This window comes from Idiotropiscis lumnitzeri, unplaced genomic scaffold (genome assembly GCF_059441095.1).
Source record: "Idiotropiscis lumnitzeri isolate Australia: NSW breed Sydney's pygmy pipehorse unplaced genomic scaffold, RoL_Ilum_1.0 HiC_scaffold_35, whole genome shotgun sequence".
NCBI classification, from domain to species: Eukaryota; Metazoa; Chordata; class Actinopteri; order Syngnathiformes; family Syngnathidae; genus Idiotropiscis; species Idiotropiscis lumnitzeri.
Window position 1 is genome coordinate 1,170,746 of NW_028283573.1, and position 14,294 is coordinate 1,185,039.

Genomic DNA, 14,294 nt, shown 5'->3' on the forward strand with positions numbered 1-14,294 from the left:
ATTTTATTATTATTTTTTTTTTTTTAGGAAATAATTTGCTTTCATTCAGTTCTCATCAGATTTAGTATTAGTTTTAGTTTTTGTGCATTTTAAGTGTGGGAGATTGGAAAAAAAAACACCACGGGAGGTATTGCGTGGTAAAAGCTCAACAAAAATATAAAAAAAAAAAAAAAATAACAAAAAAAAAAACACAACCATACAAAAATCAATCAGGTACTGAACAACCGTCCACAGACTGTGCTTCTAAATTTAGATGCATCACAACTCAAGGGCTTAAATCACGCTAGAATAGTCTCGCTTTCCATTCCACGTTTGCCAAAATCGCCAATTTCTACCAAAGTGTCTTAAAAAAAAAATGCTGTAGAATCCTGGGTACTTTCCATATGAATTGATCCCCTCCTCCATTGAGAACAAATGTCCTTTCCTTGAGTTTGTAATGCAATAAACAACAAAAGAAAAAAGCAACAAAGGCTGGAGTGAGAGCAAGCAACATTTAGACGGAGCTTGTGTCCACTTTTAACAAGAACAAATAGACCTCGGATTGCAAGCAAACAACTTGAGCTAGCGGGGAATTGCACTGAGGGAAAACATGGGCATGTTGGAAAGGTGAATTGGATTTCAATGGTTCCTCTGCAAAATGGCGACAAAAGCCTCTGCTCTACTGACACATGACAAGTAAAGTCCTTTCAAGTGATGTCTTCCCCGACATCATTCTCTTAAAAGACAGATGTTGTCCACCAGAAGCATTTTGGCTGCACCGTCACGAGATATCACGAGCAACAAAGCCGACCGAGCGTAATAGGATTTGTTAATAGCGACGAGGCGTGCAAAAAAGCTTTGATGTGTATTTGTTTCTCCGGGTTGCGTGGCCGAGAGGCTTCAAAATTAATTCAAACGCAACAAATAAAGAGGAAGGAGAAGCAGCGGTTATCAGAACTTAGGCCAGCGGTCTTCGATCCTGTTCCTCGAGGGCCAGGTGTCCTGTCCTGTTTTCCATCTCTCCTGGCTGCAACACACCTGATTCCGCGGACCTTGAGGATTATCCGATCATTTGAATCAGGTGTTTTGCAACAGGGAGGGGTGGAAAACAGGACAGGACAGCGGCCCTCGGGGGACAGGATTGAGGAACTCTAATATAGGGGAGTTTTCGGTTTACAACGGGGAACAGAAATGAACTGCAAAGGTTCCTTGGCTGGAGTGTAATTTGTTCCGTGACCTAATAAATTCCTCAGGGAAATTAAAATACCAGAGCAATCTCAATCCGATACCAAGTATCGATACCACAAGTACTTATGATACATATGACCGGCATCTGCTCTCTACTTGCCCATCCCGAAGAAATATACCATGTAATTCTCTTAGTTGTTATGTTTAGCTTGTTTGTGAACTTCAACTGGGAGAGGGAATAAACAAAAACAAAACAAGCAGAACTTATCTCAAGGCACCACTGTACTTGACCGAACGAACAATATCTCAAACAACACGAAGGCACACGTCGACATTTTGCCTTGACGAATAAAAAATCGTGATGGCAAATGATTGATGCTGTGTTCAAAGTGGAACATCATCTATCACTCCTAATCCCCTCTCTCCCCTGCCCCCCCCCCCCCTCACAATGCTTGGGGAGTCAATTAGTATTTGGACGCGTCCACCGTCTGGTAAACAGGACGGAAAATGAGGAAAGCCAGAGTGTGTTTGCCCAACACAAACACGTCATTAGGGCAACTTTTCTGGTCACAAAAGGGACATAAAAGATGGAAATGTGAGGTATGTTATCGTGACCCGTTAACTCATTCACGCCCAATGACGGCTATAGACGTCAAAAAGTACATTCCTTTTACTTGGGCTGGCAGTGAGTGAGAGAGAGAGTGAGACTTGGGGAAAAATGATAGATTTAGTGAAAGAAGCAGCACCAGGCACGCACGACTTGCCAAAAAGCTTCATGTTTCTCTCATCGGTCCCGAAAAACATTCTCCAGAACCATTGGGACTTTTCATTCTGCATTCTGGCAAATACCAGTCTCATCAGTTCCAAATTTTTTTCGTGACCAGAACAATTTTGTGCATGTTGGTATTCCATCTTTACCTCTCATGATAGAATATCGATCGCTTGCATTGGGTGCTGTCACTGTCTGATGTACGGAACATGTCCAGAATAATCAAACAGTTAATTTGGTGCAAAGTCTTATAATGAGTTGAACACCAAAGGATAAAAAAGTTTTTTTTTTTAATACATTTATTTTATTTTATTTTTTTATTTAAAAGTCATTTCTTTCGGTAGCTCAATTATAAAAAAGGAACTCATACTGTTTTACATTAAAAACAGGAACTACTTTTTAGGATTCAAAATTGCTACTTTTGATTGTTTTTATGTTAGCTTTTATTAAAATTATATTTAAAAAAAAGTAATTCCGTCTGAATCATAAATAAATAATTGCCTCACTGTTTAAATGTAACTACTAAAATGAAGTGATTTAAACATAATATTGGAATTTATTGAGATTGATTTTTTTTCCCCTCATTGCCTGTAAAACCACTTAGTTCGCTTAATCGTTTAATTCAGGTCTGCCCCACGTCGGCTCCTCAAGTCAAGAGCAAGCCTGTTTTAGATTCAATAATCAGCTCCAGTCGGCAGTTCTCGAGGACCCGACTCGGGCATCCTTAGTTTCATTTATGCTTCATATGCAAATTTTCCTTCATCACATCCCCACATCCTAATCATGTTTTTTAATTGACTGAAAGCAACACCTGATGTTGTAATTTGCAAACTCGGACTTGTTACCTCATATTCCAACTCTTCCGTCCTGTCGACGTCGACGGGAAGTGGCGAGAGGTAGTCGGTGCCTTCGTAGTAATCCTGCTCCATGGTGTGAAGGGAGTGACAGCTGTAAACACAAAGAGGCGGACGTAAGTTGCATCCTCTGGCTCATTTCCTTTCAAAGCCCTTCAACGGCGCCAAGTGACAAAATTTCCCCGTCGCCTTTGTCTGGGCTGCAATACGGCGTAGAAGGAAGACGGCCGTCGAGGGCTTTCACCGCGGCTTGAGTATGTGCGATAACAGTAAAGCCGCTTGCTAATAACAGCTCATCGCCGTGATTTGCCCGCTCTTGACTGACAAGCGCCCCGCCCACTCGCACACGCTCATTGTGCGGCAACGGCCTATTATCATGCCATCAATTACTGAGCGGCAGAATCAGGACCACACAAGATAACAAAAACAAAATAAAAAAACACGACAGCGCACTCAAGTTGACTGCACGCATACGGACAATCGGGGAAAATTTCGAGGTTAAAAGCGTTGTTTTGCTGCCCCATAGGCTGGAATTCGGCATTACAACAACCAAGCCATCGCTTTGATAGGACCGAGGCTATGCCTAGCTAACTATTTTTTCCACAAAAAGACGCTAGCAAAAGTGACAATAGCGGTCCTAATGCTAGCAGCGTTTTTCTGGAAATATAAAAGACAAAGTTGAGGTTAGCATGTTAGCTTAGCCCTTGGCTAGCGTGCCAGTTTCTCATGTGGCTCCTTTAATGCTCGACAACATTTTGATTCGGTTTTGAAGGACAGCTGGGGAAACAAAAATGGAATCCTCGGAAGACGTCATGATTATTTTCTGACAAATATGAGACACCATGCAAGGTAAGATGTGTCGGTTTTTGTCAGTTTGAGTGTGCTGGCGCAGAATGTCGCTAGTCGACATGACATTTTAAAGACACAATACCTTCCAATACATGAAGAAAATACAAATTAAAAATACAGCAAGAAATTCATTGGCTAGCAGAGGCTTGGGTGAGGACATTTTTATTTATTTATTTTTTTACTTTCATTTTAAAGTATTATCGTAAAATCGTTTAACTCGTTCACTACCAGCCGAGTAAAAAATGGATCTTTGACGTCATTAGCCGTCAATGGCAGTGAATGAGTTAAATATGCCCGCGCTCCCGCAAATCACCCTAAAAAAAATACATTTTGGTCAGATTTTCTTGCGTTGTCTTGTACGCTCTTGAATAATTTTAAGAAAGCAATTTTTTGTTTTTGTGCTAAAAATAAACATACTGTGTTCCGTTTCTTGGCTCCCCGAATGGCGCGGGGTCGCCGTATGTGGCCTGCTTCAGCTGAGACATGTCATCATCATCTTATTACTGAGCACCAAGGAACCAGACTAGGATTTGTCACGATGCCGCCACGTTCTGAACATAACGACTTCTGGCAGCAGCCGCAAGCAACATAATCACGCGTGACACAACATTTGTCATATCTATCAAATGGCCGCTAGATCGAATTCTGCACCTGATCGCAGAGATAAAGAGAAAGAAAATGGGAGTTTTATGGGGCGCATTGATTACATTTGGGCTCGGGGGCTGCGGGCTGCGAGTTGCCCGCTCCGATGTGTTGCCCAGTTTTGTTTTGTTTTTTGTCTTTTTTTTTTACAAGCCCATTTGCTTTAATCACCTTGTAAATCCTTCGATGAGTCTTAATGGGCCTTCTTGCAATAATTGCCAACAAGGTCCTGTGGGGCGATTTTGTATTTGCACAATACAGTCAAGTGTCAATAATTTTGTGATTCAGAGCAAGCAATTACAATGGGGCAAGTCATTAAAAGTGTTTGTAAAAAAAAAATAAATAAATAAAAATCAAGAAAAAGGAAAGGACAAAAAAACAAAAAAAACAAACAAGTTCCGTTCCTTTCCCAGGAGATGAAACCTACTTTTTTTAAAATATGCTAAACTTTTCCTGTTTGTTGCTTTGCGATGTGCAGAAGCGAAAGTCAAAGTGACATCAAGGGAAATAATGACTCCTGTTTCTTTTGTTGTTTTTCAAGGAAACCACTTGCTAATACTCTTCTGGATTCGTATGGAAATATTTGCGTCATTAATTTCGGTGGTGAAAAACACATCGTTAGTTCTCTGTGCTCCCTCGTGTAAGATTGGGGATGCGCAATTTTTTTTTTTCTCACACCGACGTTTTAAGACCTAGATAGTCTGATTTGAAAAAATAATGACACACACTTGTACCTAAACGACCTCATTTTTATCTTCTACTCAAAAGCTGTACTCAACTCACAGGAGCCTAGCGGACCCGATTTTAAGTGTCAAACTGCGTGAACCCACCTGTCGCTGAGCAAGAAGGGACAGACGTCAGGCACGGGAGGCGTCGTAGGCCGCATCTTTGCCAGCGCCACGATGTGTTCGAAGGTGATGTCGGTCTGAGTGCACACATCCACCAAATGGATTTCCTGAGGCGGGCCGTGGGGTCGGCCACTGGGGGTCCGCCGGATGACTTGAACCACGACGGGGTCCTTAGCGGGGAGGAAGCTCTCCAACGTCTCCTCATGGCTCGACTTGGACAGCTCTCTGCCATTGACCTGATGAAAAAGGAGCGACGTACATGAGAAAATCATGAGAGTGGTTATCAATGAGAAACGCTAATTTGCACCATTATAAAAAAAGAAAAAAGGAAAAAAAATAATTCAGATGTTTGAGGTGCCATTAAAGCATAAAAGTACATAAAACATATCTTTTCACGAAAAGCTTTTTTTTTTTTTTTATTTCGACGAAAGCAATCCATGTTCTACTGATGATTACTTAAAAATGGAATAAGGTAGAAAGAGGTTCTCTTTTTTTTTTTTTTAAAGTCGCTGGCATTGAAAGAGTTAGTTTGTTCCGTGACCACGTTTGCAAATAAAAAAAAATAAATAAATAAATAAAAAAAAATTAAAAAAAACATTTTTACTCATTCACTGCCATTGACGGGTATAGTCGCCAAAAAGTACATTCATTTTACCTGGGCTGCCAGTGAATGAGTTACTAAGCGATTTAGTGCTCAATAATACAGTTAAATAAATATGAAAGAATTAAACAGTCTGTACTTCAACTCGGTGGACATTCGGGCAGTTATATTAGTCATTTTCGGAAAAGAATGATAACAATACAAGCCCGCGATTATTGTTATCTTGCCATCCTACATGTTTTGCTGCCTCGTTTCTGCACAAATAGAATTGACTCAATTGTGATTATTTATAGAAAATCCAAAGCATGCAAAAAGTCGTTTGACAGAACAACCCTATCGAGACATTCAAAGCTCCGCCCTCTTCAATCCGTCTTCCTTAAATCCCTCATATCTCCATGAAAGGAGCAGAATTTTCCGGCAGACTGAAGACTATTTGCGCTACAGCTGGCACGGGTAAAGAAAATCATGGCTTCATTTAGCTGCGGCAATTTCACTGGAAGAGACGCCGTGTGAGTTCCTGCGTGGAGCGTCTCCAAGATGTGAAAGCGGAGATGATCACTTTAGGTGAACCGTACTGATGCTTAATCACACTTTATGTATTGTAATTAGGTCTGCTAGCACTGCTCGACAAAAGTGAGGCGAGAAGCCCATATAAAATGTTCATATTAGCGACTTCGGCTCCCTCCGGCAAGTGAGCATACGAGGTAAAGAAAATGGATGGATTTTGACTAATTTTGACATTTCTAAACGTGGTCAAATTCATATTATTCACAAACGTGTACTTCTGATCACTCTGCAAGTGCACGTTTTATTTTTCCAAATGATTGACCAATCTAATGCCTTGAAAATGTCTTGCTCTCGATCTGATGCTAACGCTACATACAAGTCCCGTATATACACCCGTGCTTCTCAATTATTTTCTGTTGTGCCCCCACTAGCAAAAAAGAAAAAGAAAACAATTCGCGCCCCCACCCCACTACCTCCTCTCCGCCGCAACTATAAATAACAACATTTTGGTTGCAAAACAAACCTACACTGTAGAGTAAATACTCATTGTTCACAATAGGCATTGAGAGCGCCACTGCCAACTACTGGAGTGGATGTGCAATTACACTTTATTGTAGAACGGCAGAAAAAAAAAGCATATCCCCCGGGGTCACCCCCCCCCCTCCCTCCTCAAACTGCACCTAAACTAGTGCAGCAGTAACATTATAATGACAGTAAATATTTGTATGCAATTAAATCTAGGCAAATAATTTCAATAAGTGAAATACATTCCCGGAATCTGCCATTTGGCGACTGCAGCATTTGGAAAACAAGTTAATAAGGTTATTCAGGAAAGGAAAAAAAAAAAATAAAAAATTCTCCTTGGCAGAATAATTACCTGGCAATACAGTGAGTGAGTGATGCACTGAAACCCCCCCACACCCCCAAACCCCCCAGACATATCATACGCAACTCCCTCAGCTCTCGTGCTCCGGCGCTGACCTTTATTTGTAGTGATGCTGCATTAATCACCTGAGCAGCAGATAAACTGGGTCAGCCACTCCAGCAATGTGGAGCCACCACATCGCAGCATCTTTCATGAGTGCTCAGCATTTATTAAGAATGCAATACGTACACCATGTGCTACATTTGAAGGAAAATGAGGCGCTATCACAATTAGCTGATACAGTACATGTGGTCCTTTTCCTCGCCTGCTTACTGCTTGGCCTGCGGCCTAATCCTGGAATTTTGTGGGGGAGCCTCGCAACAAAAGGAGCAGACAAATGAGGCAGCCGATGTTGTATGACAGTCCTGCAGAAAAATGATCCCATTGCAAACCCGCCACCCCCCCCCCCTTTTTTTTTTTTTTTTTTTTACTTCAGCTCCCCGCTAGCCCCGCGTCCTTAAACCCGACATCAGGTGCTGCTTCTTCCACTTTTGTTTTTTCAAATCCTCGGAACCTTCACGAGCCAGATGGAACAATAATCCTCGATGAACACATGAATAATAAGTGGCCTTAAGTGCTGCATGAGGCGGTTTGATGGTGGATGTCAATCGAGCTAACGCACACACACATGCACACACACGCAAACGCAGATTCTCTATAGGGTTGAAGTCACTTAGCAGCAAAAACGTCAATGTTGACTTTTGCAGTGTGAGTTGGTGCATTGCCTTGCATAGCAATTATTTCACTGCAGAAGGCACAGTTATTTTTACACCGTGACCACAAAAAGTCAGTTTGAATTAAATTTTGTCACCTTCCGGAACCCTAAAGCAGTGAGTCCCTCATCTGTGACAAATAGCAACAAGTAGAAAAATTAAATGTCTAAATAACAAAGAGCTTTGTATTCAGCTTTCGCATTGAAAAGATTTTTACTAAGGGTTTTAAAATGAAGCAATTAATCGCCAAATAATCAAGTATCAAATAAATTGACAATTTTTGTTTTTAATTTAATAATCGTGTAATCCTTTAGAGCAGGGGTGTGCAAACTTTTTGATTGGCCGGCCACAACGGGTTCTAAAATTTGACAGAGGGGCCGGACCAGGAGCAGATGGACGGAGTGTTTGGTAAAGCGAATAAAAGCATTACAACAAAATATATAAATATGTAATATTTTTCATTTAATTTTTTTCAAGTTCGGCGGGCCGGATTAAAATGTATAACGGGGCCACATGTGGCCCCCGGGCCATAGTTTGCCCAAGCCTGCTTTAGAGCCATCATTTAACTTGAACTTGTCCAAATTGTGCGATTTCAGCCTCTCAACACAAATTCTTTTTTGGTTTCTGTACTCTCTCATGATAGCGGATGGATTATTTTATTTTGTGTTTGGTCAAAATAAAGGATTTTAGTACATCAGTCCCACTTGTTGTTGCCTAACAGATGTTTAATTGTCTTTTTAGTCACAAAACAAAATCAAATTAACAATATAAAATAGTTTTGCAAAACACTTAAATAAACGCTTAAATGGGATCCAATTATTCGATTAATTGATCAAATACCCGCAGAATCGTTTTTAAAAAATAGTCCACAGTGACGGCGCTATTTATTTATTTATATTTAAATATAATTTCAATACACACACTTTCAGCCCATTTTTGTTTTGGTGATGGGCCATCATATTTTTCCAAAGTAAATATGTGCCTTGGCTCTAAAAAGGTTGGGAAACGCTGCAGGGCTACCATCTCACTCCCCATTTTTGCAGTCCAAAACAAGCATCCACAATTCACACATTTGGACCAACCAAAGTAGCACAGCACGGTTTGTTGCTCACAAATGGCTTTTGAACAGCTGTTCTCTTCATACCAGCCAATTCCTTCATAGTCCTTTATCAGAACAAAAGCTTTCCCTTTCAGGGTCAAATTATTGAACACGATCGTGGTTTCCATTCCTTTCGTGAGGCATTGGACTATTTTATATTTTTCAATTATATACTAAGACTTATGTGTTTTTGTTTCATCATTAGAACAGATCAGGAGGCTCATCTGGGAAACGAGCAAATTTGTCCGAGAATTATTTAAGTCATCGAAGAGAAATGTTGGGGGAAAAAAGCGCCACAGAAAAACACAACTAATCTTTTATTTCACTTCAATCTTTTGTGAGCGTCTCAGCGGGCAAGTGAAGTAGCCATTTTGAAATCTTTTTAAGGGGGAGGCTTTCGCAGTTTAATTGAGTGTGGATTTTTGGTTGAGAGAAGTCGAGCTCTGGCGTGAGTAGCAAAAAAAGAGGGAACACTCAACGTGTAATATCGTGAACTGATGTGTGGTGTGTACCTGTGATTTTTTTATTTCCAAATAAAGGCAACAAAAAAGCATCTCAGTGGACCTCATTTCATCAAAGGATTAACACTCCTTGCGTGTTTTGCTTCTCTCTCTCTCTCTTTTTTTTTTTCCCCATTATGAGCCGAAAAGACTCCAGTGGTGTACTTGTGTGGCGAGTGTTTCGCTTGTCATGAGCACTAGTAATGCGCATGGCACATCACAAGTGTCGCTTTTGTTGATTTGAGTTTGTGTTCCCGTTTCTGATGGTTCGGAACAACTTAGACGGGCAAATTTTGATGAAAAATTTGTACCAATCTGTGACTTGTATCGTGCATTTGAGTCGATTTGTTAGTCGTATACCAACATATGGACGGCACCGTTAGCTTTTTGTGCTAAAGCTAACCACTCCAATGTGTTACCTTATTTCGACGCCTATTTGTAGTTTGTAACTTCACCTACAGTGTTTGCCGTTTGCATTGCGACAAGATGGCGCCAAAGCCACGTCCACACAGGAATTGGTCTCAAGGAAGTATTTTGAAGCACTAGATGTCAAACAAGCTTCGTACACTCACCCTACTGGCGCATTTTCTCCCCCAAATCAATTAGTCTGTAAGCCACTTCTTTTTTAACAGATACACTTTCAATTATATTAGACTGTTCCGGCATCACAATTTAGGCTATACACTAAGTATTCCCACCTGTGGACCTCTGTGATACGGAAATTCCCTCACACGGGAAAAAAAACCTATGCATTAAATTTTCTGGGACTATATTACGTAAACGATCGATTCCTTACAACGGAAATGTCGATATCTGGAACCCGGAAGCCACAGCGAAGCAGGTTCCCGCTCCATATACGGAAAAGAATTGCCATGATCGGATACAAAACGGGCAACATGTAAGTGTCTTCTTTAACATGAGTTTTCCTGAAATTGCGAAACATTTCAAATTCATTCATTTACATTTACGTCTGCGGGTCATGGCATCCAAACGAAAATAACGGTAATGACCGCGGAAGAGAGTGAAATGCATCCGATTAAGCGAAGCGGGTGCGCGCGCACACGCACACGCCACACACAAGCTCGTCACAATCCTCGCAACACGAGATACAAAGTAAAAATGAGACACTTGGAGTCGGAAAAACTCAAATCTACGAGACTTTGAAAAACAAATAATGGATTCTGGCTTAATAGTACGATTCCGACAGTTTACCTGCTGAGAGGAAATTGCTCGCGGCTCGACGGACGATGTACAGCGACGGAAATGAACGTGTCCGGAAATGCTTTAACTGTTGTCGCGCTAAAAACCTCCCGTTAACTGGACCCCAAATAAGAGAAGGCTAGCTCAATAGCGCTATCTATGGGCATAGAGGACTTCGAAGCAAACGGCGGCAGGCTGAGCAATGTCGTCTTGTGTGGTGAGGGGGGGGGGGTTAACGTTAGAGAGGGAGTGAGTGGAAGAAAAAGCAACTAGGTCTCATTGACACTTGGATTTTGTTTACTTGGAGTCGTTTCCCACATAAAAAAAAACTGTTATACGGAAAGATTGCACAATGCATATATTATTCCGTAGTTACTGTATTTAAACAACTAAGCCATTGTAAAAAAAGGTTTTAGTGGTGTCAACTTTTCGCAGTTTTTCGCAACCCTTACTACTGTACTACATAACCAACGTGTCTCATCCCTGTCGTACATTCATAAGTTCATGCCGGCAATAAAGCAGCTGTTGTATTGATCGAGCGCAGATGCTTAATGGCTTGAAGTATTTCACATGTGGAGTCAACTTATCCAACCGGTCCGGAACCAAACAATTATTCATGAGAAGTCATTTGGCAAGACGGGCGAGCCAGCAGAGGATCAGGCGGCTGAATGGAGCAGCAAGGCCAAGACGCATCTGCTGGCTGTTTGCACAAGAATATTCAGCAGCTGTAGCCTGGAGCGGGTTTTCCGCTCAAGGCCCCTCCGCCCCCCCCCCCCCCCCCCCTCCTCATAAAAAGACAACTGGAAGCGACGCCAAGGCAAATGCACGAAAGTAACTTTAGCTTAGTAGAGGAAATCCCTTTTCTGCCGATAAAGACTTGTACAAAGCGTACTTTTGGCAAACATCACGTCACCTAAAGCTGTTTGTGTGGAAAAGTTGCCCATTTTCCGGCGAGGGGACCGTATTCACCTTTGTGTTTGTTTTTAGGATTTAAGTTGACTTTCATGCAGCTTTGCAATGCGCTTTTTGAAGCAAATTGATCTGCCCGAATTTGATCATTTCCCAGACGTTTCCGTCAGCAAAAACCAGATTATCAAGGATTATTTGGAGTGGTAATCTTGTGTTGTTTTAAGATTGATAAAGATTTTTATTTTAATTCAACAAAATGATAAGGCTACAGAAATCGGAGATAATTAACCGATTATCAACTATAATTATCGATTAATTAGATCATTGATTAGTTGTCCATTAATCATTGCACCTTTAATTAGGAAGGAAGCCTAAAATGTTTCGAGGACCCACTGACTTAAAACATTGTTTGCGCAGTGAAAGACTTTATGATGCATCTATGATAAATCTTTACAGCCCATGAAATAAATGCGTGATGATGTCACGGTCCATTCGCCAGTTCATTTCTCACTCCGTTTTGGCGGGAATCTGATCATGAACGGTTGTCTGCCTTTGTAAGCGCCCCGCAACTAACCGGCCATCAGTCCAGGGCGGAGTCCTCCTTTCGCTTGCCGTCAACTTGGCTTTGCTAGGCTCCATATCCATGCGACCCTGAACAGGATAATCGGTAAAGAATATGGATGGATGGATTGATAGACTTGCCACGAATGTAACGGATTGTTTTCCGCTGTACAAGTATAACTTCTCATCAGAGACCGAGGGCAGAATGTAGTGACAGAGGCAGTCAAAGGGGCTCCAGTTCATCTCTCAAGATGTCAACACAAGTCACGCCGGACGCCGCCCCGGCCCTGTTTCCTCGTCAAGATGATGCGCCGGCACAGCCGTCAGCTTGCGAAGGAACACTGATGAAAGTGATTGATGGACTCATTGCGTTCGGCAGCCTCGGGCACAAGACTCAGCGAGTCCATTAGCTTTTAACACTTCCGAATTAACGGCGATATTACTTTACGGCTTTGAATACTGATTAATAGTTTTCAATTCCAAGATGCGGGAGGGTGCAGATGAGTCCACAACAAGTCCATTGTGGTTCAAAAAAAGCAAAATTATTTTTTAGATTTTCGAACGGTCGCCGATTACGACTTTCATGGTGTGTTGGCTCGGCATAGCGCTGCCCACTTACAAGTGAGTATCCAATCACAAGACACGTTCATCACCTTCAACGTAAGGCCAGCGAGAAGGCCTTACTGTCGTCAACTTGTCATCTGATTGGCTATCGCAACTGTCTATCAACTGTAAAAGCCCCCTTGGGACACAGAACAGCACGATTGTATCAGAAGGCCTCGGACGAATCGTGCGTGCGACTGGTATCCTGAAATCTGCCTGGCAACATGAACTATCTGAATTCTGATTGATTCACCTAAAAATCCAACACCAGGATATGATATGACATCAGTTTAAAGAATATGATTATGATTTCTTGATGATGTCAGGCCAGCAGAGAAGGCCTTGATGGCCTTGACCGCCCACCACTGCTCACAACCAAACTCGCCTCCACTGGAAAGAGAATCCAGAGGTTCATTTTTAGCCAACTAGCGTGACCTTGGCTTTGCTCCTTAGTATCTTCACCGGCAACATATATCCACATTACACTCAACACGCAACCCCCCCCCACCCCCCCCCAAGCTTCCGTGTGCCGGCACCTGCTGCGTGAGTGGCGGCCTGCCGAGTGCTAAGTGAACGCAAGCAGATGGAGGAAGTCGAACATGTAGGTCACCCAGCCCCGGGAGTGTGGCGCTTACAAGTGGCGATTACACGCCAGCTCTTCCTCTTTTTAGGAGGAAGAGGAGGAAAATAAAAGGCCAACAAGACCCCCTCGGTGTCGCGGTTCGCTCAGCTGTGCCGAGGCCTCACATGGAGACGGGTAATGAGGAACAACGACAGGTGAGCAGGAACTACAGCTAGCTGCTAACTGGCTAGTCAAATGCTAATGCTATGAAAAAGGCGTGATTAATGAACGAATGGCATATGTAACTTTTGGATTGTGTTCTTGAACGGCACATTTTGCCAACAGTTTGTTAACACGACTCAACAAACCAAAACAAGCCTTAAGTTTTTTTTTTTATTTTTTTTTTTTAGCTACTTTGCAGAAGACGGATTTTACCACGTTACAATTTACAGCTCCGACGTTTAAGAAAAAAAAGCCCAAAATGTGTTGCCCGGTTTAATTTAAAACGAAGGAGCATTCAGAATATGTAAAAATATTTTTTACAGTCCCGTGGTTCGTTAACTAACTATCAAATCATTAGTTACACGTTTTCAATTTCAATATTTTAAAGAAAAAACAACAACATTGTAAACTATAAGTACAAAAATATCATAGAGAATAAGAAAAGAAATGCTTTATTCAATGTAACTAAGCCAAAAGTCTTTTTCACACACACAGTAGTAGGAGTGGCCTTAAAGGGGCGTGGCCTAGTTGAGGCATAGCGTCTTTCCTTTTTGTATTTTTTTTAAATTCAACTTCTTCCAACTTCTTTATCGGACTTACATTGACATGGTTTAACTTATGTTGTAGATTTTTTCTACAGCCTGCTTGAAATAAAAAGTTTCAGCAGATTCCCCCCCCCCCCCATCTCATTTAATGACTCCTTGTCCTATTAACGACTACCGAACTCTTCATAAAAGTTTCAAGTCCAAACTTTCATCTCTGA

At 41.7% G+C, this 14,294-nt stretch overlaps 1 protein-coding gene across 2 annotated transcripts in view; it reads right to left on the reverse strand.

Moving 5' to 3' along the window:
- LOC148315873 (PDZ domain-containing RING finger protein 4) overlaps window positions 1-14,294 on the reverse strand; it is a 115,616-nt gene that overhangs the window by 14,999 nt on the left and 86,323 nt on the right. For both annotated transcript variants that reach the window (XM_088287300.1, XM_088287301.1), the window contains 2 exons: window positions 5,112-5,365; window positions 2,782-2,884 (listed from right to left, as the gene is read on the reverse strand). In XM_088287300.1, coding sequence (XP_088143426.1) covers window positions 2,782-2,884; window positions 5,112-5,365 — 357 coding nt within the window. The remainder of the gene's footprint in view (window positions 1-2,781; window positions 2,885-5,111; window positions 5,366-14,294) is intronic.